At 40.9% G+C, this 24,079-nt stretch overlaps 1 protein-coding gene across 2 annotated transcripts in view; it reads right to left on the reverse strand.

Moving 5' to 3' along the window:
- Positions 1-24,079, reverse strand: part of LOC136864822 (plasminogen receptor (KT)) — a 239,865-nt gene that overhangs the window by 104,589 nt on the left and 111,197 nt on the right. For both annotated transcript variants that reach the window (XM_067142263.2, XM_067142264.2), the window contains exon 2: positions 22,095-22,205. In XM_067142263.2, coding sequence (XP_066998364.1) covers positions 22,095-22,175 — 81 coding nt within the window. In that variant the 5' untranslated portion in view covers positions 22,176-22,205. The remainder of the gene's footprint in view (positions 1-22,094; positions 22,206-24,079) is intronic.

Consider the following 24,079-nt stretch of genomic DNA (forward strand, 5'->3'; position numbering starts at 1 on the left):
GCGTCACTAGTCACTTCTGCGCTGATTCTCTCACGAAACAAAGAGCACTGAACGAGTGCAGGAGTATTTCTTACCGGCTGATAACAGCACGTTGCCTGGTATTTGAAATGTCCGGTTTTGCAATAGGTAGGTTGCTACCTGAGTAGTTGACATCTTTATTTCTTTATTTCGAAACTCATCCGGAGCTGCGTGATGGATGTTCAAATATGTGAACATTTCTATTTCTCCACTTTGGACCCAAAAATATTGGGATGCGTAAATTATGCAAGGGTGTTAATTATATGAGAAAATACGGTATTTAATCACCAAAGTGTTGCGAGTAATTATAGATATTTAATTTGGGGATATATAAACTCTTATATTCGACAAACAGGACGAAATTTCCTAGTGAGATACCAGGAACATTTAATGCCGAAAAATATAAGAAATACTCGGCCATAAGCTTACACATGACTGAATATAATCATAGTTTTACAATAGAAAGAGACTTTAAAAGGAAGGGTAAATTGATTAATATTTTAGAAAACATTTATATCGAGATTGCTCAAAAACAAAACCCTAGTCAAAATGTAAATGAAATAACCGATGTTATATACTGTTGGAAGAGGTTTCCAACCTAAATTTATGTAGGAAGTCTATCAAAAAGGATCCGGAGAAACGTCCTTGTACGTTTCCCTCCCGTCGGCTTCACTCCCCACGACATTTCCCCTACTTTCCCCTCTTTCGCCTCATGTTACTCTCACATCCACACACAGTCAGCTCACGGCACGGCGTAAGGGAAGAAGTAAAACATAGCGGGACCAGCTGGGAAGTAAAGCATTTTCGTTGTTCCTCATACTCTTCACCACTGTATATTTGCAAGGTTTTTTCTTCATTTTCTTTTTTAAAACAAATGTTTCATTTTTTTCATTACAGACTTCCTTCAACATCCTGAAACTTAAAAAAATCAACCTCAACTCCGGTTATATTTTAGGATTTTCATCCGATCATCGTATTTTAAAAATTTTACATTTTAAGTCCGTCTTCAAGATACTAAAAGTACATACTTCTCAGGCTTTTGAAAAAAGATGATCTCTTACGTCAGATTTTATCTCAAACTCGAACACTGACTTTTTGAGTTTTTAACCCAACATGAATGAACATATTATTATTATTATTATTATTATTATTATTATTATTATTATTATTATTATTATTGTTATTATTATTATTATTATTAATAATATTAATATTACTATCATCATCATCGTTATAAGTGTTATTAGAGCAGATGTAGAATGCAGTAGTTTCGTAGAAATGAAAAGATAGCATATTATAGGGTGGCATGGAGAGCTGCATCAAACCAGTCTAGGGACTGATGACTCAAACATCATTTGCACTTTATGATGCATATCAGAAAAATCATCATGATAATTAACGATGTGTTCTGTCAACGAAGGGTGCAGATATGAAAACCCTAGGGTCATCAGCCACAATGACAAACACTACTGATCACTATTCTCACGTTATTGAAATAGTGCAAGTAGAGAAAAACGAGAAATAAGAAAGAACAGAAGAAATAAGTTTAGTTTGAAAGATGAATCCCACCTTCCAATACTTATTCGTTTTTTATTGCTAGTCTATATATTTATGTAACATACTCCTGCTTAAAATCTAATTATATATTATATATTGATTCTTGACAAACCCCCACAGGAAAAAATCAAGTGGCGTAATTTAGAGGCTTCTAGGGGGCCAAGCAATTGATGGACTACCGCTCCCAATCCAGCGATCTGGGGACTCGTGATTCAAGAAATCCCACACAACTTCCGCATAATGGCTTGGTGCACCATCTTGCTGAAATATCACGTCACGAGGAGTTGTGGCACAACATACTGCTTCAACATGGCTAGGTAACATGTTCCATTAAATGTAGGTTCCGCAAAGAAAAATGGGCCAATAACCCTGACCTTGTACAATCCACACCACGCATTCACTTTCGGGGAGTCCCGTTCCAACTCTATCACTACGTGGGGAGGGGGCGGGTTCAGATCCCCATATGCGGCAATTTTATATATATATTAAAAAGTACATGTTTCATTCCTAATATGGAACATCTTCAGCTAAAAAGGTATAAAAACAAGAACTGCACCACTGTCCGGTTCCAAGTACGGAATGGGAAAGGAGGAGGGTTAGCTCGCTTGGCAACCAGCTATAAAAACTGCTTAAAACCGAGTGTCAAGCAGCGGTAAATAACTCGATCCCCATAGAGGCCAATTGCTTCGGGCAGATGAGTCCCTTTGGGTGGGGCGATGGTCTCCTTAGTGTGGGAAATGACACTGGAACCCATCATCTGTGTCTTTGGCCCAACGGCAAAACGGACGGAGGAACCTCTTTTTTATGGTTCTCATCGGTCGTGGAGGTGGATGAGGTCATGCCAGACGGACTAGTTGTAAGGCGCAACTCAATGGTATTACAAGTTTGCGGAAGTCCGTTGCAGTTGTGATACCGGTACTAGATTTTTCTGAGATCATAGTGTGTAGGTCACTTCCTTGCAAGCTGCGATCCACCTTAAACAAAACCTCGCTTGTGGTACTTTTTACTGCTGTCACCCCCTTCAACGCAAGTCGAACGGCGATGGAATAAGGATGGTGGAGGCAGGTTTTCGGGTAAAAATAGAAGTTTCTAGTTCGGATCTGCACGTTGGCAACAGATGCATGATGGTGGTCTTTCTGAGACCCCGTGACTACCCAGAAATTCGGCCCTGCATCTGTGCTCATACAGGCCTATTTAGGATCACCACTCCCCACCCTGAATGGGAAAGGCCCTAGAAAATGTGGGCTAAACTTCGGTAGTCACATTGTCAGCTGGCTGGGAGGTCACAACCACCAGGTCACCCCTTATGCGGTCGAAAAACGAAGATTACCAAAACTTTGACTATAGGAATCTGGAATGTTCGAACCCTGTTTGATTTGGAAGACAATAACAGACATGAGAACAGCGCTTGTCACCCATGAGCTTGGATGAACGAACATTGATATTGCTACATTAAGTGAAACCAGACTGTCCAGGGAAGGTTCAGCTCAGGCTACATATCTTCTGGGAGGGAAAAGATTAGGGAGAACACCAAATTCATGGTGTTGGATTCGCTGTGAAGATCACATTGGTGAATGATTATCGGCTAACTCCAACCGCTGTCAGCGAAAGAATTACGACTCTCCGAATCCCAATCTCTAGAGCCAAATCTATGATACTCATCTCAGCATATGCTTTCCCACCTTGAATGCTGATGTAGAAGCTAAAGACCAGTTCTATAACCTGCCGAGCACTACCATCACCGATGTACCCCTAAGAGAGAAACTTTTACTACTTGCCGATTTCAACGGCAGAGTTGGTAAAGATCACCAATTATGGGGCAATGTGATGGGAATACATGGACTTGGCAACTGTAATGCCAATGGTCTACTGCTCTTTGGTTTATGTGCTGAAGATGAACTTTTTATTACTAATACAGTACTCAGATCCACCTGGCTAATTGCTCGGATGCATCCTCGCTCAAAGCACTGGCACATCCTTGATTATATCATCACCAAGCAATGTGATAAAAATTATGCCCTTGTTACAAGATCACTGCTGGACAGATCATAAGCTCCTTTTTTGCCGGTTGAGAATCTCAATCTGTCGCAAAGCAAAAAGATCTATCCACAACCTGCCCAGAAAAAAATTGAAACTTCTAAACTTCAAACTGAATCCAGTGCTACAGATTACAGAAATGCAATCTCAAATAAACTGGCTAGTCATCTAGTCAGCAGTAATAGTACAAATCAGAAATGGGCCACACTTCAGAAGGTCATCACTGAGTCAGCTGAGGAAAGAACTGGTTTTGTGAGGAAGAAAAGACAAGACTGATTTGATGAAAATAATGAAGAAATTAAATGTCTGATCAATGCCAAATGGGAAGCCCACATATCCTATCTTCAAGATCAGTCTTCCAATGTGAAGAAATCATATTTCTTGGAACTTAAAGGAAAATGTCAGGCATAAAATAGGGAAATCATAATAACTGGTGGCAACAAAAAGCTGAAGAACTGCAAAGACTATCTGATGCCTGTGACATGCAAAACTTCTATGCTGGCATAGTCCAATTTGATCTTCACTGGGGTCATTGAGGACTGCTGACAACTCCATTATTTTAAGTGATAATGGAGAAATTTTAAGGCGTTGGAAGGAACATTTCTCTGTGCTCTTAAATCATGTCTGCAATGTTGCTGAGGACTTTCTTCATAATGTCCCTCAGCAGCGCCAAGCATGGATGGCAGTTCCACCCACATACCAAGACTTCACCAAAGCACTCAAGCAACTAAAACCAAGAAAGGCTCCTGGTCCTGATTACATCCCTCTGGAAATGATACAAAATGGAGGTATACCCTTGAAGACTAGACTTTTCACTCTTATCCTCCTGATTTGGGAAACTTGAGAAGTACCTGCCAACTTGAAGAATGCTACTATCGTCACTATCTTCAAGAAAGGCAATCGTAGTGTATGCGGGAACTACCGTGGTATATCACTTTCGTCAACTGCAGGTAAAATTCTCGCAGGAATTCTATTAAACCAGTTCAAAGTTATCTAAGAGAGGATTTTGCCTGAGTCTCAATGTGGTTTCCGAACCTCCTGAGGCACAACAGATATCGTCATCTGTGCTAGACAACCCCAGGAAAAATGCAGAGAGCAAAAGCAGCCTCTGTATTTCGTTTTCTATGATCTGAAAAAAGCCTCTGATACAGTAACAAGATCTGCTATGTGGAAAGTACTGAGACAGTTTGTATGTCCTGAACGTTATGTGAAATTGGTTCAAACTCTTCATGATGGCATGTCTGGACAGGTTCTTCATGGTAACTCAATATTAATTCATTCCCAATCACTCATGAATTGAAACAAGGCTGTGTGCTTGCACCTACACTCTTTGCACTGTACATCTGCAAACAACTTACGCATGGAGATTAAATTTAGTTTTGATAGAGGCCTTTTCATACTCGCAAGACTTTGCTCATAAAAACGTACTCTGGTTACCCGGGTGACAGAACTGCAGTATGCCGATGACATTAATGCGGAAAAAACGAAGGTAGTTGCACAACCTGCCCCACAATTAACTCTTCCTGAGTTCAGCATCTTCATCTTGGACACAACACTGGAACAGGTTGATCACTTTTCATATCTTCAAAGCATCTTGTCTAAACGGCGTACCTGCGAACAAGATGTTGATAAAAGAATTGGGGCTGCTCATGCAGCATTCGGACGGTTAATGCTCATGCCGAAGTGGGTAAATATTTATGTCAGCCAGTGAGCCAAACGGTTTTATATACACTGACTGACAGAGCAAATGCAACACCAAGAAGGAGTGGTCAGAACTTTATGCCAATTGCAGGGTGGACTGACGTCACTGAGGTATGCTCATGATGTGAAATGCGCCGCTGTGCTGCGCACGTAGCGAACGATAAATGGGACACGGCGTTGGCGAATGGCCCACTTCGTACCGTGATTTCTCAGCCGACAGTCATTGTAGAACGTGTTGTCGTGTGCCACAGGACACGTGTATAGCTAAGAATGCCAGGCCGCCGTCAACGGAGGCATTTCCAGCAGACAGACGACTTTACGAGGGGTATGGTGATCGGGCTGAGAAGGGCAGGTTGGTCGCTTCGTCAAATCGCAGCCGATACCCATAGGGATGTGTCCACGGTGCAGCGCCTGTGGCGAAGATGGTTGGCGCAGGGACATGTGGCACGTGCGAGGGGTCCAGGCGCAGCCCGAGTGACGTCAGCACGCGAGGATCGGCGCATCCGCCGCCAAGCGGTGGCAGTCCCGCACGCCACGTCAACCGCCATTCTTCAGCATGTGCAAGACACCCTGGCTGTTCCAATATCGACCAGAACAATTTCCCGTCGATTGGTTGAAGGAGGCCTGCACTCCCGGCGTCCGCTCAGAAGACTACCATTGACTCCACAGCATAGACGTGCACGCCTGGCATGGTGCCGGGCTAGAGCGACTTGGATGAGGGAATGGCGGAACGTCGTGTTCTCCGATGAGTCACGCTTCTGTTCTGTCAGTGATAGTCACCGCAGACGAGTGTGGCGTCGGCGTGCAGAAAGGTCAAATCCGGCAGTAACTGTGGAGCGCCCTACCGCTAGACAACGCGGCATCATGGTTTGGGGCGCTATTGCGTATGATTCCACGTCACCTCTAGTGCGTATTCAAGGCACGTTAAATGCCCACCGCTACGTGCAGCATGTGCTGCGGCCGGTGGCACTCCCGTACCTTCAGGGGCTGCCCAATGCTCTGTTTCAGCAGGATAATGCCCGCCCACACACTGCTCGCATCTCCCAACAGGCTCTACGAGGTGTACAGATGCTTCCGTGGCCAGCGTACTCTCCGGATCTCTCACCAATCGAACACGTGTGGGATCTCACTGGACGCCGTTTGCAAACTCTGCCCCAGCCTCGTACGGACGACCAACTGTGGCAAATGGTTGACAGAGAATGGAGAACCATCCCTCAGGACACCATCCGCACTCTTATTCACTCTGTACCTCGACGTGTTTCTGCGTGCATCGCCGCTCGCGGTGGTCCTACATCCTACTGAGTCGATGCCGTGCGCATTGTGTAACCTGCATATCGGTTTGAAATAAACATCAATTATTCGTCCGTGCCGTCTCTGTTTTTTCCCCAACTTTCATCCCTTTCGGACCACTCCTTCTTGGTGTTGCATTTGCTCTGTCAGTCAGTGTATATAATATAGAGCCAGGCAATGTGCACGCTAAATAGTGTAGACTTTGATTTGGAAATTTATTGCGGAAAAACGGTACGTCCTATCAAAATACGGATTGCGCCATCAGACGACTCCTTTAGTCGTCTATATTACTGTCTTAGGCATTTTCTGGCATCTTGTCTACTTATACCAAACAAAGAGGTAAACGTTTCGATTCATGTCAAATTTCGTCCGCTTTAAACAAGTTGAAAAAAGATTTTGCCAACTTAGCAGATAGCTACAGTCTTGAAACTTGGCACGCTGGACGACAATGCAACGACCTACAATTTTGGTTATTTGAGGTTTTGCCGTATCTCCACCGTCTTCACCATAAATTGATTAAGTAACATACATTACAGTTTAGCCACCAAAAACCTCGAAACGTTAGTTAGCACCATAATGAAAATTACTTCCAGATTTTGATATTTTCTGTAGATAAAACGTTAAACAATGCAGGTCTTTCGAGTTTCTCCGTTGGTTGCAGGCCAAAGTTGTAACTGCGACAAATTTTAATTTTCTGGCGCACTGCAACATATCGTCTACAATTTATTTTAATGGGAGGGAAGTAAAAATAACAAAAAATCAATATTTGGAACTTTCCAAAATACAGCAATTGCTCTTCACACACAAGATTGCTCGAAACGAAAGTCTGCAAGCTCATTAAATTTGGCTTCATATTTCGATTTTTCAGTGGGTTAAATAGTCAAAATTTGAACCTGTTGCAATTTCTTCGTCGGTTACAGGCTTGGATCTAGAGCATTGCCAAATATTAATTTTGTAGGGCACTGCATCATGGCGTCCGTCATTTTGTTTGGGAAGGAGGGGGAAAAATTAAAATTTTAATTTTTTGGAATTCTTCCGTATGTTGCAGGCTAATAGCCATAATATTGCCAAATTGCAAGTTCCTATCACATCTGGAATGGTCTAACCCGAAATTTGAGTCCGATACTTCGATTGGGTAGGGAGGGGGGAGTAAATGTGAAAATTGGAGCGTGTTGGAATTTTTCCTTCGCTTACAGCCCAATATCTACTAGACTGACGAATTTCATTCTTCAAATTAATGTGGAAGGTTTTAACACGAAATATCAGCCCGATATTTAGATTGGGGGGGGGGATAACTATGCAAAATTTGAACGTTTTGGAAAATTTCCATGGGTTCCAGCCTAATAGCTATCAGATTGCCGAATTTCGTGTATCTACCTGTCCTATGAGTGAGTGAATCAAAAAAATAAATAATGGAGGTTGAACAAAATTGACCAAAACCGGGAAAATGAAGCTCAGTCTAAGGTAGAAAGGGTCGAGATACGACAAGAAGTCTTAGGGCCAAAGTTGCAGATCACTTCATTTTAACATTAGAATGTGCGATCCATTTATGATAGCAATTACCGTTCAGCCACAAGATAGCTCGAAACGAAAGTCTGCACAGTAATTAAATTTGGCTTCATAATTCGATTTTAAAAACTTGATCTTGTTGCAATTTCTACGTCGGTTACAGGCTTGGAGCTAGAGCATTGCCCAATTTTAATTTTGTAGGGCACTGCATTATGGCGTCCGCGATATTGCTTGGGGGGAGGGGGCAGAAGAATTTGATTGGGCGGGGTGGGGGCTAAATATGAAAAATTTGAACTGTTGGGAATTTTTGCTTGGGATGCAGCCTAACAGTTATCAGATTGCCGAATCTCAAGTTCCTAGATCATCTGAAAGGGCCTAACACGAAATTTGAGTCCGATATTTTTGATTCGGGCGGGGGCTATATGAAAAATTTGACCTTTTTGGAATTATTCCTTGGATTACAGCTTCATAGGTATCAGATTGCCGGCTGGAAGGGTCTAGCACGAAATTTGAGTCCGACAATTTGATCTGGCGGAAGGGTGTAACACGAAATTTGAGTCCGATATTCTGATTGCCGGACTGAATGGCTCAGACGGTTAAGGCGCTGGCCTTCTGGCCAAAACTTGGCAGGTTCGAACTTGGCTCAGTCCGGCGGTATTTGAAGGTGCTCAAATACGTCAGCCTCGTGTCGGTAGAGTTACTGGCACGTAAAAGAACTTCTGTGGGACTAAATTCCGGCACCTCGGCGTCTCCGAAAACCGTAAAAGAGTAATTAGTGGGACGTAAAACAAATAACATTATTATATGATATTTTGATTCGGTGGGGGCTAAATATGAAAAATTTTAACTTTTTAGAATTTTTCTTTGTGATATAGAATAATAGCTATTATATTGCTGAATTTCAAGTTCCTAGCTCATCTGGAAGGGTCTAACAAGAAATTTCAGTCCAATATTTGATGGGTCGGAAGGGGGGCTAAATATGAAAAATTTCAACTTTTTGGAAATTTTTCATGGGTTGCAGCCTAATAGCTATCAGATCCGCATTTCAAGTTCCTAGCTCACCTGGAAGGGTCTAAACGGAAATTTGAGTCCGATATTTTAATTAGATCGGGGGCTAAATATGAATAATTTGATCTTTAAAGAACTTTCCCTTGGGTTACAGCCTAATAGCTATCAGATTGCCGAATTTCAAGTTTCTACCTCATCTGGAAGGGTCTAACAGGAAATTTCAGTCCGAGATTTGATGGGTTGGAAGGGGGGATTAATATGAAAAATTTCAACTTTCTGGAAATTTTCCTTGGATTGCAGCCTAATAGCAATCAGATTTCCGAATTTCAAATTCCTAGCTCATCTGGAAGGGTGAAACCCGAAATTTGAGTCCGATATTTTGATTCGGTGGGGGGGCTAAATATGAAATATTTGACTCTTTTGGAATTATTCCTTGGGTTACAGCCTAATAGGTATCAGCTTGCCGGCTGGAACAGTCTAACATGAATTTTGAGTCCGATTATGTGATTGGGCGGAAGGGAGTAACACGAAATTTGGGTCCGATATTTTGATTCGGTGGGGGGCTAAATATGAAAAATTTGAACTTCTTGGAATTTCCCCTTGGGTTATAGAATAATACCTATCAGATTACCGAATTCCAAGTTTCTAGCTCATCTGGAACTGAAGGCTCTAACCCGAAATTCGAGTCCAATATTTTGATTCGGTAAGGGGCTAAATACGAACAATTTGAACTTCTTGGAATTTTTCCTTGGGTTGCAGCCTCATATCTATCAGATTGCCGAATTTCAAGTTCCTAGCTCAACTGGAAGGGTCTAACACGAAATTTCAGTCCGATATTTTGATTGGGCAGAAGGGGGCTAAATATGAAAAATTTGAACCTTTTGGAATTTTTCCTTGGGTTGCAGCCTAAAAACTATCATACTGCCGAATTTCAAGTTCCTAGCTCATTTGGAAGTGGGCAAACATTATTGTCAGTCAGTCAGTCAGTTAGCCTTGTGGCTTTATATATAAGATAGAGCCAAACGATGTGCACGCTAAATAGTGCAGACTTTCATTTGAAAATTTATTGCGGCCAAACGGTAAGTCGTATCGAGATACGGATTGCACCATCAGACGTCCCTTTTAGTCGACTACAGTTCTGTCTGAGGCATTTTCTCGTATCTCGAATATTTATACCATAGAAAGGGGTGAACGTTTCGATCCATATCAAATTTCGTCCGCTTAACACCAGTTGAAAAATAATTTCGCCAACTTAGCAGACAGCTAGAGTCTTGAAACTTGGCAGGCAGATCGACGATGAAACGACCTAAAATTTTGGTTATTTGCGGTTTTGCTGTATCTCCATGGGATTCGCCATAAATTGCTTAGGAAACATAAATTAGGCTGAAATTTGGTTAGTGCTTCCATATATTCCTTCAGTCTTCCTATACACTCAAGGCAGCTAGAATAATGAAAGTCGGTCTGCGTATGGCCAATGATGGTGCCAAGGAGCGCGCTGAATTTCGTGCATCTATCTGTCTTACGAGTGTGTGAATCAGTAAAATAATTTATGGAAATTTAACAAAATTTTGCGAAAGCGGGAAAATGAAGCTCAAACTAAGGTAGAAGGGGTCGACATACGACAAAAAGTCATAGGACCAAAGTTGTAGATCTCTTCATTTTAGGAAACGAAAGTGCAATCCGTTCATTGATAGCAATTACCGTTCAGCCACAAAATAGCTCGAAACGAAAGTCTGCACCGTCATTAAATTTGGCTTTATATTTCGAATTTTTCAATGGGTTAAATATTAAATGTTTGAACTTCTTGGAAATTCTATGTCAGTTACAGGATAGGAACTACATCTTTGCCAAATTTTAATATTGTGGGACACTGCATCATGGAGTCCGCCATTTTCTTTGGGGAAGGGGGCAGCGTATTTTGATTGGGTGGTGCAGGGGTAAATATGAGAAATCGGAATGTTTTGGAGTTTTTCTTGGCTTACAGCCAATTTCTATCAGATTGCCTAATTTGAACTTCCTAGTTCATCTGGAAGGGCCTAACACTAAATTCGAATCCGATATTTTGATTCGGCGGGGAGGGATATAAATATGAAAATTTTGAACTTTTTGTAATTTTTCCTTGGGTTGCAGGCTAAGAGCTATCACATTGCCGAATTTCAAGTTTCTAACTCATCTGGAAGGGTCTAACACGAAATTTGAGCCCGATATATTGATTGGGCGTGGGGGGGCTAAATATGAAAAATTTCTAATTTTTGGAACTTCTCCGTGGGATGCGGCCTAATAGCTATCAGATTGCCGAATTTCAACTTCATAGCTCATCTGGAAGGTTCTAACCCGAAATTTCAGTGTTTCGTTTGGGGGGGGGCTAAATATGGAAAATTTGAACTTTTTGGAAATTTTCCTTGGGTTCCAGCCTAATAGCTATCAGACTGCCGAATTTCAAGTTTCTAGCTCACTTGGAAGTGGGCAAACATTAATGTCAGTGAGTCAGTCAGTCAGTTAGCCTTGTGGCTTTATATATATAAGATAAGATTTATGTACAGCACATGTTTCATGACAAAGCCTCACAAACAGCGCGATCATATCGTATGTACGTATGATGTAATAATAATTAAAGAAAATAATAATAATTCTAAATGGATGTAACACTCCATAGCTAAACATACAAGTAATAATAATAATAATAATAATAATAATAATAATAATAATAATAATAATTCGAGCTCGATACTTGTATTTTTTCTAGTGGCTTTACGTCACACCGACACAGATAGGTCTTACGGCGACGATGGGATAGGGAAGGCCAAGGAGTTTGAAGGAAGCAGCCGTGGCCTTCATTAAGGTACAGCCCCAGCATTTGCCTGGTATGAAAATGGGAAACCACGGAAAACCATCTTCAGGGCTGCCGACAGTGGGTTTCAAACCCACTATCTCCCGGAAGCAAGCTCACAGCCGCGCGCTCCTAATCGCACGGCCAACTCGCCCGGTAATATACTTGCATTACTTAAGCATGGGTGAGTGAATATTGTTTTCAAGTTACATCCGTTTATCGCACTTGTGTCAATATCCTCCTATAACTTGAAGCAATTTCCACACTTCGTCACACTCTCCTGGCCCTCACCATTTAACTACACACAGACTACCTCAGTCACACAGCCCTTCTGTTGGCACTGTCGAAGTCCACATTTCCCAGCCCGGCGGTTCCATCGGGGACCACCACCTTCCCATTGTGGGTCCGCTGCGACCGGACGACGGTGTCTTCATTCCTGGCGATGGTGATCCACAGGTCTTCGCTTGGCATTCGAAGCTCCGCTGGCTTTCCCCTCGTTCGTACATTTGTGTTCTGTTAGGTGGCACCCTCGTTTGTTGGTTGTCGGTTCGGACCCCATTGATTCTCCGCCTCCTAAAGAGGGTCCCACTGGCTGTGTCATTGCCATCGCAGCCTCCATCTCCAGGGACATCGTGTGGGCCTCCCCATACTTCTGCTCCACGCTGAACATCCTCCCTGGACAGTTCACGGTGCCATGGAGCTTACTGCGGCTGTCGAGCGCATCGCTCTTGGTGTCATACTGATACAGCCTATTCACCGTCACGTCGTCTGGTTGTTCGGTCTCGGCGTTGAATACCTGCAGCGTTCCGTTGGTGCGCTGAGTTCTCTCCTGCAGCTGGACTCAGTAGTCGGCTCACGGTTGGTGGGCACTGCCACACCCGCCGAATTCCTCCACAACTTCCTCGCAGGTCAAACATGACTGCGGGCTGCGTCGTACTTCCATCGCCTTCCATGTCCAGTGATCGGGTATTCGGCTCCCTCGTCTGACGTCAATCCGGTCTTGAACTGAGCCCCGATTTTCTCCTCGAGTTTTACAGAGTGGGCCTCGATGTTCTCCTAGAGTTTTCCAAACTGGGTCTCGATGTTCTAGAGTTTTCCAAACTAGGACTCGATGTTTTTAACCAAGCAAATTAACTGTTCAAACATCACCGCAGTCCTCTGGTCGTTCTTCATTTTTGAGTCCAATAGATTGTAATAGTCTTGTCACGGTTGCCAGTTATTGTATCCACAAGACGCACACGAGATGCTGTCAGTTGGTACAATTATTTTATTCACATCTATTTACAAATGAAACACACACATAACCTTAATCACTGGTGTCACAACAAAACACTCACATCACAAACCACCATTTTTTTAAATGCCAATCGCTGCACATGGAAATTACAACCTTGAAACACAGTTGAAACAGTTGACTACCGACTGCTTTCATCGGCATGTCAGTTAACCACAACACGTGTTCACCAGTGAAACTCCTGCTAAATAATAACTCGTTAACCAGTAACTCCCTAACCAATAACTCTTGTTACCAACAAGATCGTCTCCTTACATATGTCCTGGCCAGCTTCCAGAAAGATTTGTTTAAAAAAATATATCTTCTTGAAAATTCTAGAGTGCCTAATATATAGAGTATAATGTAAAGAATATTCTCAATCATTCTCGTCTACCTATTACCATTCTGGAAGTTACAGTGCGTTTCACAATTACGGATTACAAATTATATATACAGGTAAGAATAAAATATATAATATTAATTTACAGGTATTGACATTAACTGAACTCATTTGAATATTTATGTACAGCACATGTTTCATGACATAACCTCACAAACAGCATAATCATACCGTATGTACATACGGTATAATAATAATAATAATAATAATAATAATAATAATAATAATAATAATAATAAATGGATGCAACACTTCATAATTATGCATACAAGTAATAATAATAATAATAATAATAATAATAATAATAATAATAATAATAATAATAATAATAATAATAATAATAGATCGTGTGTGGAACAGATCTGGAACCTGAAGATGATACTCCAACACCGCCAGTCAAACCGTACAGTGGTCACTTTCGTAGATTTTAAAAAAGCATACGACTCAATAGACCATGGTACCCTGTTCAATGTCCTTCGAGAATACGGTGTTGATAACAAAATAGTCACGTTAATCCAACAAACCTTAACAGATGCAACCTCTAAGGTGAAGTTCATGGGTGAAATCTCTGCACCCTTTGAAATAAAAACAGGCGTTAGACAAGGTGACGGATTGTCCCCACTTCTGTTCAACCTAATACTGGATAAGGTCATTAAAACATGGGAGAAAAAAGTACCCGGAATAAAAATGGGAACGAAAAGTAAACGGATTAACATTAAATACCTTGCCTTTGATGATGATCTAGCAATAATTACCCGGACTCCCGAAGAAGCCAGGCACGTCATCGAGAAGCTTCACGAGATTGCAATCAAAACTGGTCTCCACATCTCCTATGAAAAAAACGCAATACATGGACTCCAAGTGCACACACCTAATATCACTAGCGACCAAATATGGCAACATTTTACAAGTCAAACAATGCCAGTACTTGGGTGAAATTATTGGTAATTCAGGCAATGAAAAAGCAGCCAACAAAACGCGCGCAGAAAAACCACGTAAAGCATACCTAATCACCTGGAATTTCTACAATAAGGAATCAATATCCACAAAAGCCAAACTCCGACACTACCACACTGTTTTCCTCTCTCAGGCACCCTACGCAACTGAGACATCATCATTCACCATTAACATCAAGGACATTGAGAAAATTGAACGACAGATACTGAGGAAGATATTCGGGCCCAAGTTTCAAGAGGGTTTATGGATGCGAAAAAGCTTGGAAGACCTCTATGCATTAACTGAACGATTCACTTCAGTCGCACGCAAACGGCGAATGAAATTTTATGGACATTTAGCACGAACGGATGACTCACGACTGGCTAAGATAATATTTCTCATTATCAATGAAAACCGACAAACCAAAGTTCGCTGACTAGTGGATGCACAAAAGGACCTCGCAGAAGTCGATGTTGATCCAATGGCAACCACAAGGAATACATACCGGCGAAAGATCAACACCCATAAATTTGCATCCAAGAATCCAACTGAGAAAAGCTTGAAACTCAAAAACACATGGACACAAGAAAGACGGCAGGCCCATAGTTAAAGGATGAGGAAGTTTTGGGAAGGTAAGAAGAACACGAAGATGAATACCAGTGCTATTTAATGGTTCCACATGCTCCTTAAGGGGCTAAACGAATGTATATACATACTGTACCAGGAAACGTTATTGGGCACACGAGCGCGGTCTTTCTGGAGCAGGTACAGAGAAGGAAGCTTCGCAGGGCGAATAACAGATGGTATTAAAATTTTTCTGATAAATTTATTAATGATTTGAAGAAAAATCACCCTGCTTCTATTATTCATTCAAATACTAAAGTTTGTCTTGAAGGTAAATCTTCCATTAACATGTTCAGATTGAAATCAAACTGCAGAATTTTTAATGCTGTTTAGACTGAACAAAATATAATCTTCATTGCATATATCCACTTGATGTTTGTAAAATGTCCAGAATGAATTATTGTTCTCAATAACTCCAGTTAAATAAACCCTAAAGTCCAAATAAATTTTCACCCATGGATTCAAATTAAATAAAATTTGTTCATAAACCTTAAGTTTAAATTACTTCGCCAACTGACTAACATCTCATAGTTCAAATTAAATATTAAATCTTTTTAATCACTTCTGTGCAATCCTAAAGTCTGTCTAAGTCGTTATAGATTTATTATGATTTCAAATTACACTTGCTTCAGAAATCCAAAAGTCTTTTTAAATAGATTAAGCATGATTTTAAATTATACACTTGCTGTAGAAAATCCTTAAGTCCAATTAGGTTGTAACAGAATGATTTCAAATTACACTTCTTCAGAAAACTCCTAATGTCCAATTACGTTGTAATAGAAAGATTCCAAATTACACTTGCTTCAAACATCCTCAAGTCTTTTTAAATCGTTATAAATATACCTACAGTTCTGTTAATTTACTTCCTACAGTTTCAATACGTAGTACAATTGAAATTCACGCAACCAAAGTATTTTTATGGATTAGGCACTTGCACTTGACTAACGTAGCACTAGAGTATTGTGGTTGATAGACAGCCTTAGCAATAAGTCAGTAAATGTTTTAGTGCAATATGATGGGATTATTCACCCAAGAAAGATTGTAAAATGCACTGATATCACCTGAATTCAGCAACAGGAATGGTTGAATGCGGCTCCGCAGCTCGGCGGCTGGAACTCTCACGACGATCAGTCTGAGGTCGAACTCAGCACCAAAAGCGGCGAACCACGTTTCATCTCTCGATGTCACCAATTATCTCCAACGATGTTGCCTGTCCCACGCTGGATTCGATGTTTAAAGTAATACGAGGTTTCGACACTTTGCCAAGATTTCCGGTGTTTGTCACAGAGAAAATGGACACACGGGAAAGTTCAATTTGCACGATAATACAAGACGTAGCACTGTCAGTTAAGAGTAATTAGTTGCTCTTTATACTTAAATGAGTTTGAAAGCACAGTTCATACTTGCACTTTATAACGCAGCACTTAACATGTGACTCGAAATAACACAGTCTTTTAGCACAGTCTGAAATACAAGTCAGGTCTCTGTGGAAAATATTTACGATAAAACTGAAATCACTTCTTAAGTTACGAATTTTAAATGCACAGTTCGTATAGCATGGAACTGAACACTGGGCACAGTTTAGAATATTCAAAATCACGTAGTAAGTTCAGCATGAATATCAGGGTCACAGACAAAGGGAAATCATGCAAAAATTCAGTTCACACGATGTATGCGACAGTCTCTAAAATTCTAGAATGCACTTCTTAAGTAGATTTTCTGTGTGAATTAGCCTAACAAGAGTCCATATTTCCTATTACCGACATAAAATGTCCTTAAAGTTCAGTCTCTTTTCTAATAATCCTGTTCTAACAATCGCAAAATACGAGAAAACTGACCACATTTAATCTTACTAATCACTGAGTATTTGACTAGCATAACACCTTAAACAGTTCAAAATCATATTTACACGTCGAAACGTCTCGAAATTCATAAGTCTTCAACAGTCATAAGTTTAAATTATCGCGCACAGTCCTTCCAATGTTCTTATCACAGTACGTGATAGTGACAGAGTTCAAATACACAATGAAAATAGTTGAGTCTACAATGCGCTGTAAATTGACAAGTCTAGCACTTGTATTAAATTCAACCTGAGTACACATTCAAGATCACAAGTTCTCAACTTGGTAGAAAAGTTCTTAAGTCTTGTAACACGAAGTTCAACTTTGAAGTGCTTTAAAACATTTCATACGTTCACGATGCGGTTGAAATTTCCCAGTATCGCGGTCTCGCACGACGAAATTCTAACTATTATGGCACGATTCACTTTAACTTTGCGTAACGCGTTGCAGCAGCATAATCTCCCATGGTTGAGTTGCGGACTTCAACGGAGTATAGCTGTCAAGTCGTTCACTCCGCTGTGGGCTGCTGGTTCACTGCCCCAAGCGACAGAAAAGTGGTTTCGTACGACAAACTTCTACCTTTACTATCTTCAAAGTTACTGGATGGATTAACCCCAAATTTCGGTTATTATCCTTTGAAAATGTGGGCTTCACGTTGGTGTAGCTCTCATTTCTGTACCTTAAGCCATTCAAAAGTTACAGAAATATTGCCAGAGTATTCCGTAAGGGAAGTCGAGAACATGTGGCGATTACGTCACTCGGCCTGTTCCCCTCTCGCGCTGTCTCTCTCACTCCTGCAGCAAGCAGCGGAGTCCAGAACTTTCGTTCGTACAGCTGTTTCAGACACTAAAGATCAGCAGTTCTCTAATAAATAATATATATATATATATACATACATACATTGGGCGCCGTTTATTGTAATCACGGATAATGTTATCAACCGTATTATATAATCACTTATATGAAGTCCCGAACGGACAAATAGACTACTGAAACATTGAAAAATCTTCCGTTTATTGTGATCATGAATTCGGTGTCCGACTCGTTGGCTGAACGGTCAGCGTACTGGCCTTCAGTTCAAAGGGTCCCGGGTTCGATTCCCGGGCGGGTCGGGGTTTTAACCTTAATTGGTTAATTCCAATGGCACGGGGGCTGGGTGTATGTGTTGTCTTCATCATCATTTCATCCTCATCACGACGCGCAGGTCGCCTACGGACGTGAAATAGAAAGACCTGCACCTGGCGAGCCGAACCCGTCCTGGGATATCCCGGCACTAAAGGACATACGACATTTCATTTTCATGAATTCGGTTTATGTTATCACATTTGCTTTCAAGGATTTCGTTCTCAAGTATGCGAGTAGACTGCATACAAGAGAGTTACCAGAAGGAGAGGAGAGGCTTAACGAAAGACGAATTTCAGGAATGGATGAACATTGATGAGGGCATCATTACTGATGCGAAACATACAAAAGCTGACATATGTGAGGCAGTTACTGCCGCAGGATTAGATATGAGAGGTAAAGAGTCCGGAGCAGAAGATAGTGATGCTGATGACGATGTTGCCAAACTTCCCCAACACCAACGAATGCTGAAATGCGATGGTCGCTAGATATCTTGCGACGAGGTGTTCAGCGTAGGTCAGTGGACTTCCAAAAACATTATGAATATGATAGATTCATTAATGGACTTTTGGGAGACAACCAAAAGGAAACAACAAGTAGAGACTTTTTACATAGCTGAAAACAGTTAACTGTATTGCAGTGCTGTGTACCGGCATCTGTTTCATTGCAGTGCATATGGGTTATGAATAAATACAGTAGGCTGCCTATCAATTTTTATTTTTCGGCTACTGTTATCAATCGGTTAATGTTACCAAATTATCTTCCTCCCAGAGTGATTATAATAAGCGGAGTCCACCGTATATATATAAAATAATAATAATAATAATAATTCGAGCTCGATACTTGTATTAGTTACCCATGGGTGAGTGAATATTGTTTTCAAGTTATATCCGTTTATCGCACTTGCGTCAAGTGTTTTAAGGTCCAGCTGAAACACATCATGAAGATAACTGGTATAAATATACAGACATAGCAAGAATGTGCTGGGGACCGTTCAATGTGGCGGAACACTACATCAACCGCTGTCAACTTGTTTGAAAGAGAACGCCGCAAACATCAGGAGGCCAAGCGGCAAGCAAGAAAACTCCGTCAATTACAACCCCGACCTCCTGCATCCATTCAGTGTGATTTGTATGGGCGTATGTATTTTTTATGCCAAGACTGGTCTGTTTAGTCATCGCAAACACATCCATAAACTGAGTTGAACTGGTCGCTGTATGCAGGAAGAAGTTACATATACTCAAATCGAGTTACAGCCAACAACTAATTGGATATTCCAATCACAAACACACAAGGACTGCCACATTTCCTACTGTCTAAAAGGTGGCCTCAGAAAAAGGTCACAAAACAATTTTAGCCATCCTACAGAATACATCATTCGACGTATTGTGGGCTGTATATATACAGACTGTTTCAAAAATGGGGGCATAATTTCAGGTATGTATTTGTTATATGTAGACAATCAAAATAGTTCATTACAACATGTGTCCGGAAATGCTTCATTTCCGAGTTATGGCCTTCACAACACTGAACTTCACCGAACGTTTTTCTTCCGCGGGTCATTGTCATTAAAGATGATGTTCAAAATGACCACCTCCTTCTTGAATACAGACCTCATCCATGTCTCACTGATATGGGTCGAATGTTTCCTGATCAATGGATAGGTAGAGGTGGCCCGATTGCTTGGTCTCCAGGCTCACCTGATCTGAGCCCTCTCGTTTTCTACTTGGGGGGGGGGGCATTTAAAATCATCGGTGTATTCGTCTCCGGTGCCTGTTGTGGAAACCCATCGGAATCGAATTGTGGCAACGTGTGAGGACAGTACGCAATACTCCTGGAGTTTGGGATCGTGTTCGCAGGTCAATGAGACATCGATATGAGGTCTGTATTCAAGCAGGAGGTGGGCATTTTGAACTACTTCTGTAATGACAATGACTTGCCGAAGAAAAACGTTCCGGTGAAGTTCAGTGTTGTGAACTCCATAACTCGGAAATGAAGCATTTCCGGACACATGTTGTAATGCACTATTTTGATTGTCTACATGTAACAAATACATACCTGAAATTATGCCCCCTATTTTTGAAACACCCTGTATATTTTACAATTTGCTTCACGTGGCACCGACACAGATCTTATGGCAATGACAGGACAGGAAAGGGCTAGGAATAGGAACGAAGCGACCGTGGCGACTGGTATGAAAATGGGAAACCACAGAAAACCAACTTCAAGGCTGCCGACAGTGGGGTTCGAGCCCACTGTCCCCCCAATACTGACCGCACTTAAATGACTTCAGCTATCGAGCCCAGTAGATACTTTTCAACATTCAGCTTAAATAAGCTAAGTTTGACGATGTGCAGTGATAACTACCTCTTATCAGCTGATGTCTTGTAATACACAGTTATTACTAGAGCCCGGATTTTTATGCATTATTAGGTTACAATGCAAAGTTTCTGAAGCGAGCAGCAATTATAGTCTACCTTCACAACGATTATGCTATGGAGTTTAAATAACAATTAAGGTTACGGTCCATCAGAACTCCTATAATTTATGTTACTCTTGCTACATTATGGAAGAGCGGGTGGCCGACACTTCCTATTAACCGAATTTAGTTTGCAATCTAACCTGTTACGGCATGAAAATCCGGGCTTTGGTTATTACTGAAGTATGAAAACAAAAACAACATTATTAACAGAACGAATGATCACATTTTGTACACCGATGCCCTAATTAGGTAAAGTAGCAGACTAGAAAAACCTGCATTTCTTTGTTTTTCTATCACTAATATTTTAACATCCGGTATGAGGGAGTTTGAGCACATTACTTAAACTGAAAGTTTAAATGTTGTATCAGTAAAAAAAATTCTTAGCTGAGGCATTGTACGTATATGGACAAGAAAGATATTCCACCTATCAATACTATTTATTATGAATCAGACTAACATCAGTACCGGTTTTGACTGTATACAGTCATCATCAGCTGATAGATCACAATATTACAGCCATTAGGCATTGGTATATGTTACAAAGATGTCGTCATCCATTAACACATCCGGATGTCTAATGGGGTTGTGGGTTAGATGTTATCGTCATATCATTTGCGATTACGTGGGGTTAAAATTGTTTCTGAGATTAAAAATGGTAGTAAAAAGCATAATTAGACTAAAATAAATTGTACATATACATTAAACACATTAAAACACATGACACACACATATATATAAAACACTTGGTGAATTTAAACACATTAAAACATTGGAAACATGTATGTAAAAACACTTGTTGAATTTAAAAGTTCATGTTTTGCAATGTTCTTTCTCCAGGCTTCCTCATTGGGGTCTTGTGCGCCTATGTTTATGTTGATTGATTTTGAGCTCGTAAACAGTTCTTGAGGATGTTGTATTTGACTAAGTAATGTATTCATATATGCATTATAGGAATATATAACTTCATACGCTTATATGAACATGACGTTAACATCTAACCCACAACCCCATTAGACGTCCGGATGCGCTAATGGATGGCGACATCTTTGTAACATATACCAATGCCTAATGGATGTAATATTGTGATCTATCACCTGATTATGACTGTATACAGTGGAAAGCGGTACTGATGTTAGTCTGATTCATAATAAATAGTATTGATAGGTGGAATATCTTTCTTGTCCATATACGTGTATTCAATCAATGCGGAAATGAAACTTACAACGATGAGGCATTGTATGTTTCACACGCTTTCTTGTGTGAATGGTACGGCAACAATAAAGCAGCAAATTGAGAACATGAGCTTAAGAGTAGCAGGCAAGAGCCTCAACACACACTCTTACTCCCGCATCCATGTTTTGTGAATTTCTGCTTTTTAACAAGTCTTTTACAGCTCATGAAGAATTGGACACACGTTACTAGATTTTGAAATAAATATACAAGATATACAAAATTTCATTACTTACAGTAATTTTATTCATTTCCGTAAGAAATTCTTGATTTTTCTTCATATTTTCTTCCATTGATCTGGTAAATACATTCCCCATCCTTATTGCCAAAGTGAAGCAAATTCACATCTGGAAGGAAATTAGCACTACTGAGTGTAATACAAGCAAAGAAAGCTGAAATTTGGTCATTATATCGATTTCACATCATTATACTTCATGTCTGATGATTATGATGAAGATGGTTGTTGTTTAAAGGGCCTAACATCTAGGTCATTGGCCCCTAATGGTGTGAGATGAATCAAAATGGAATGATAATTAGAATTTAAAATTTACCCACTGACTAGAATTTAAAAAAATATTATTAAGGAAATGGTTATGAATTTAAAATAATCAGTGGATCTAATTCACAATGTCTTATTTTCTTATAAATTGATTTAAAATTAGATTAAAATACATATAAAAATGGAATAAGGCATTGTCTTTGAAATGAAATCATACATCAGATTAAAAGTAAAAAACACATTAAAAATACACAACAGAGACTAAACCAGAGTCAACAGAATAAAAACAATAAAATAAGAATTTAAAAAATAGATATTTCACTTTTATACAGAATAAAACAAGCCACTATCCCTCATAAAACGGATGACTAGGTCTGCTGAATGCTCGTCATCTCAAGAATGAGGGACATGGTACTCTTAAGTTATAGACTATGGTGCAGATCAGCCAGGTTCACGCACTCCGTAAGGATTTGTACTACGGTCAGATCACCACAAGAACACACCCTTCAGTAAGTAGGGGTGAGTTACTATACCATACCTTCGTAGTTCCTTTAATAGCTCTCAGCTTATTTAAAAGAGGAGTGACCAGCCACTCCAGCTTCCAATGGGACATCAACAAATGTCTCAGCTGAGAACGAGTATCACTGGCTGGAACCTTGCAAGTAACGGCGGCAGTGTGACTGCCTCCTTGGCAGCCTTATAAGCTAACTCATTTCTTGCTACTCCCATGTGGCTTGGGAGCCACAAAAAGGTGATTCTGGTGCTAGTATTCCAGGCGAGCAGCACCAGAAGGTGCCGCAGGAAACATGCGTCAATAGATTGTAACGAGCTCATGGAATTGGTACACAGCAGAAAGTGACAGCGCTCATCGAACTACCCATACCGCAGAGCTGCAAGGATACCACTGAGCCCTACTGTGTACGTGCTACAGGTTTCCAGAAGAGGAAAACGCAACCGCTCATAAACAATAATGAACGCACAGCTTACTTTCAATTCTCCCCGCGAACCAAACGTGTAAATAACTACTGAACCTGGATACCGGCCAACAATGGAGAGGAAAAGCCTCCAATAAATGGAGGAGTCAGTGTTCACCTTAGGCACAGTTTGCAGATCCAGGATGAATTCAGGTCATCGAATTAACCACGGAGGTCGTCTGACAAGACAAGGAACTGCAAGTGCTATCCAAGCATATACCAACCGCCATGTTGTACAGCCGATGGTTTGCATTGTCGAATATGCAGGTATAGCTTGGGTGAAGTGGCATCTGTCACAAATTTGCAACACAGAACAATAGTATTTGTTCGTCCCTCAGGTGTAAAGGCAGCACACCAGATTCAGCGAGCAGGTTAGCAATGGGGCTTGTACGGGACGCTACTTTTGCCAACCTAATTCCGCTGTGATGGATGCCATTTAGTTACACAAGGATGCTTTGCCTTGCTGATCCATATGCTGCACTGCCGAAGTCTAGCCTGGATAAAATATGAGCCCTATAAAATCGTAGGAGCAATGTGCGGTTTGCCCCCACACAGTACCTTAAAAATATTCAGTTTCTTAGCGGATGCGCGGCTCCCACAATAATTTACTGTCAAAAAGGAGCCCAAGAAATCTGTATCAAGTACAGGATGAGCGACGCGCCCCCCCCCCCCACACCAAATAAAGCTCAGGATGGGAGTGAAGAGCGCGCTTCCGACAGAAGTGAACAACAGAGTCATTGCAGTTGAA

This window comes from Anabrus simplex, chromosome 2, assembly GCF_040414725.1.
Source record: "Anabrus simplex isolate iqAnaSimp1 chromosome 2, ASM4041472v1, whole genome shotgun sequence".
Classification (NCBI taxonomy): Eukaryota; Metazoa; Arthropoda; class Insecta; order Orthoptera; family Tettigoniidae; genus Anabrus; species Anabrus simplex.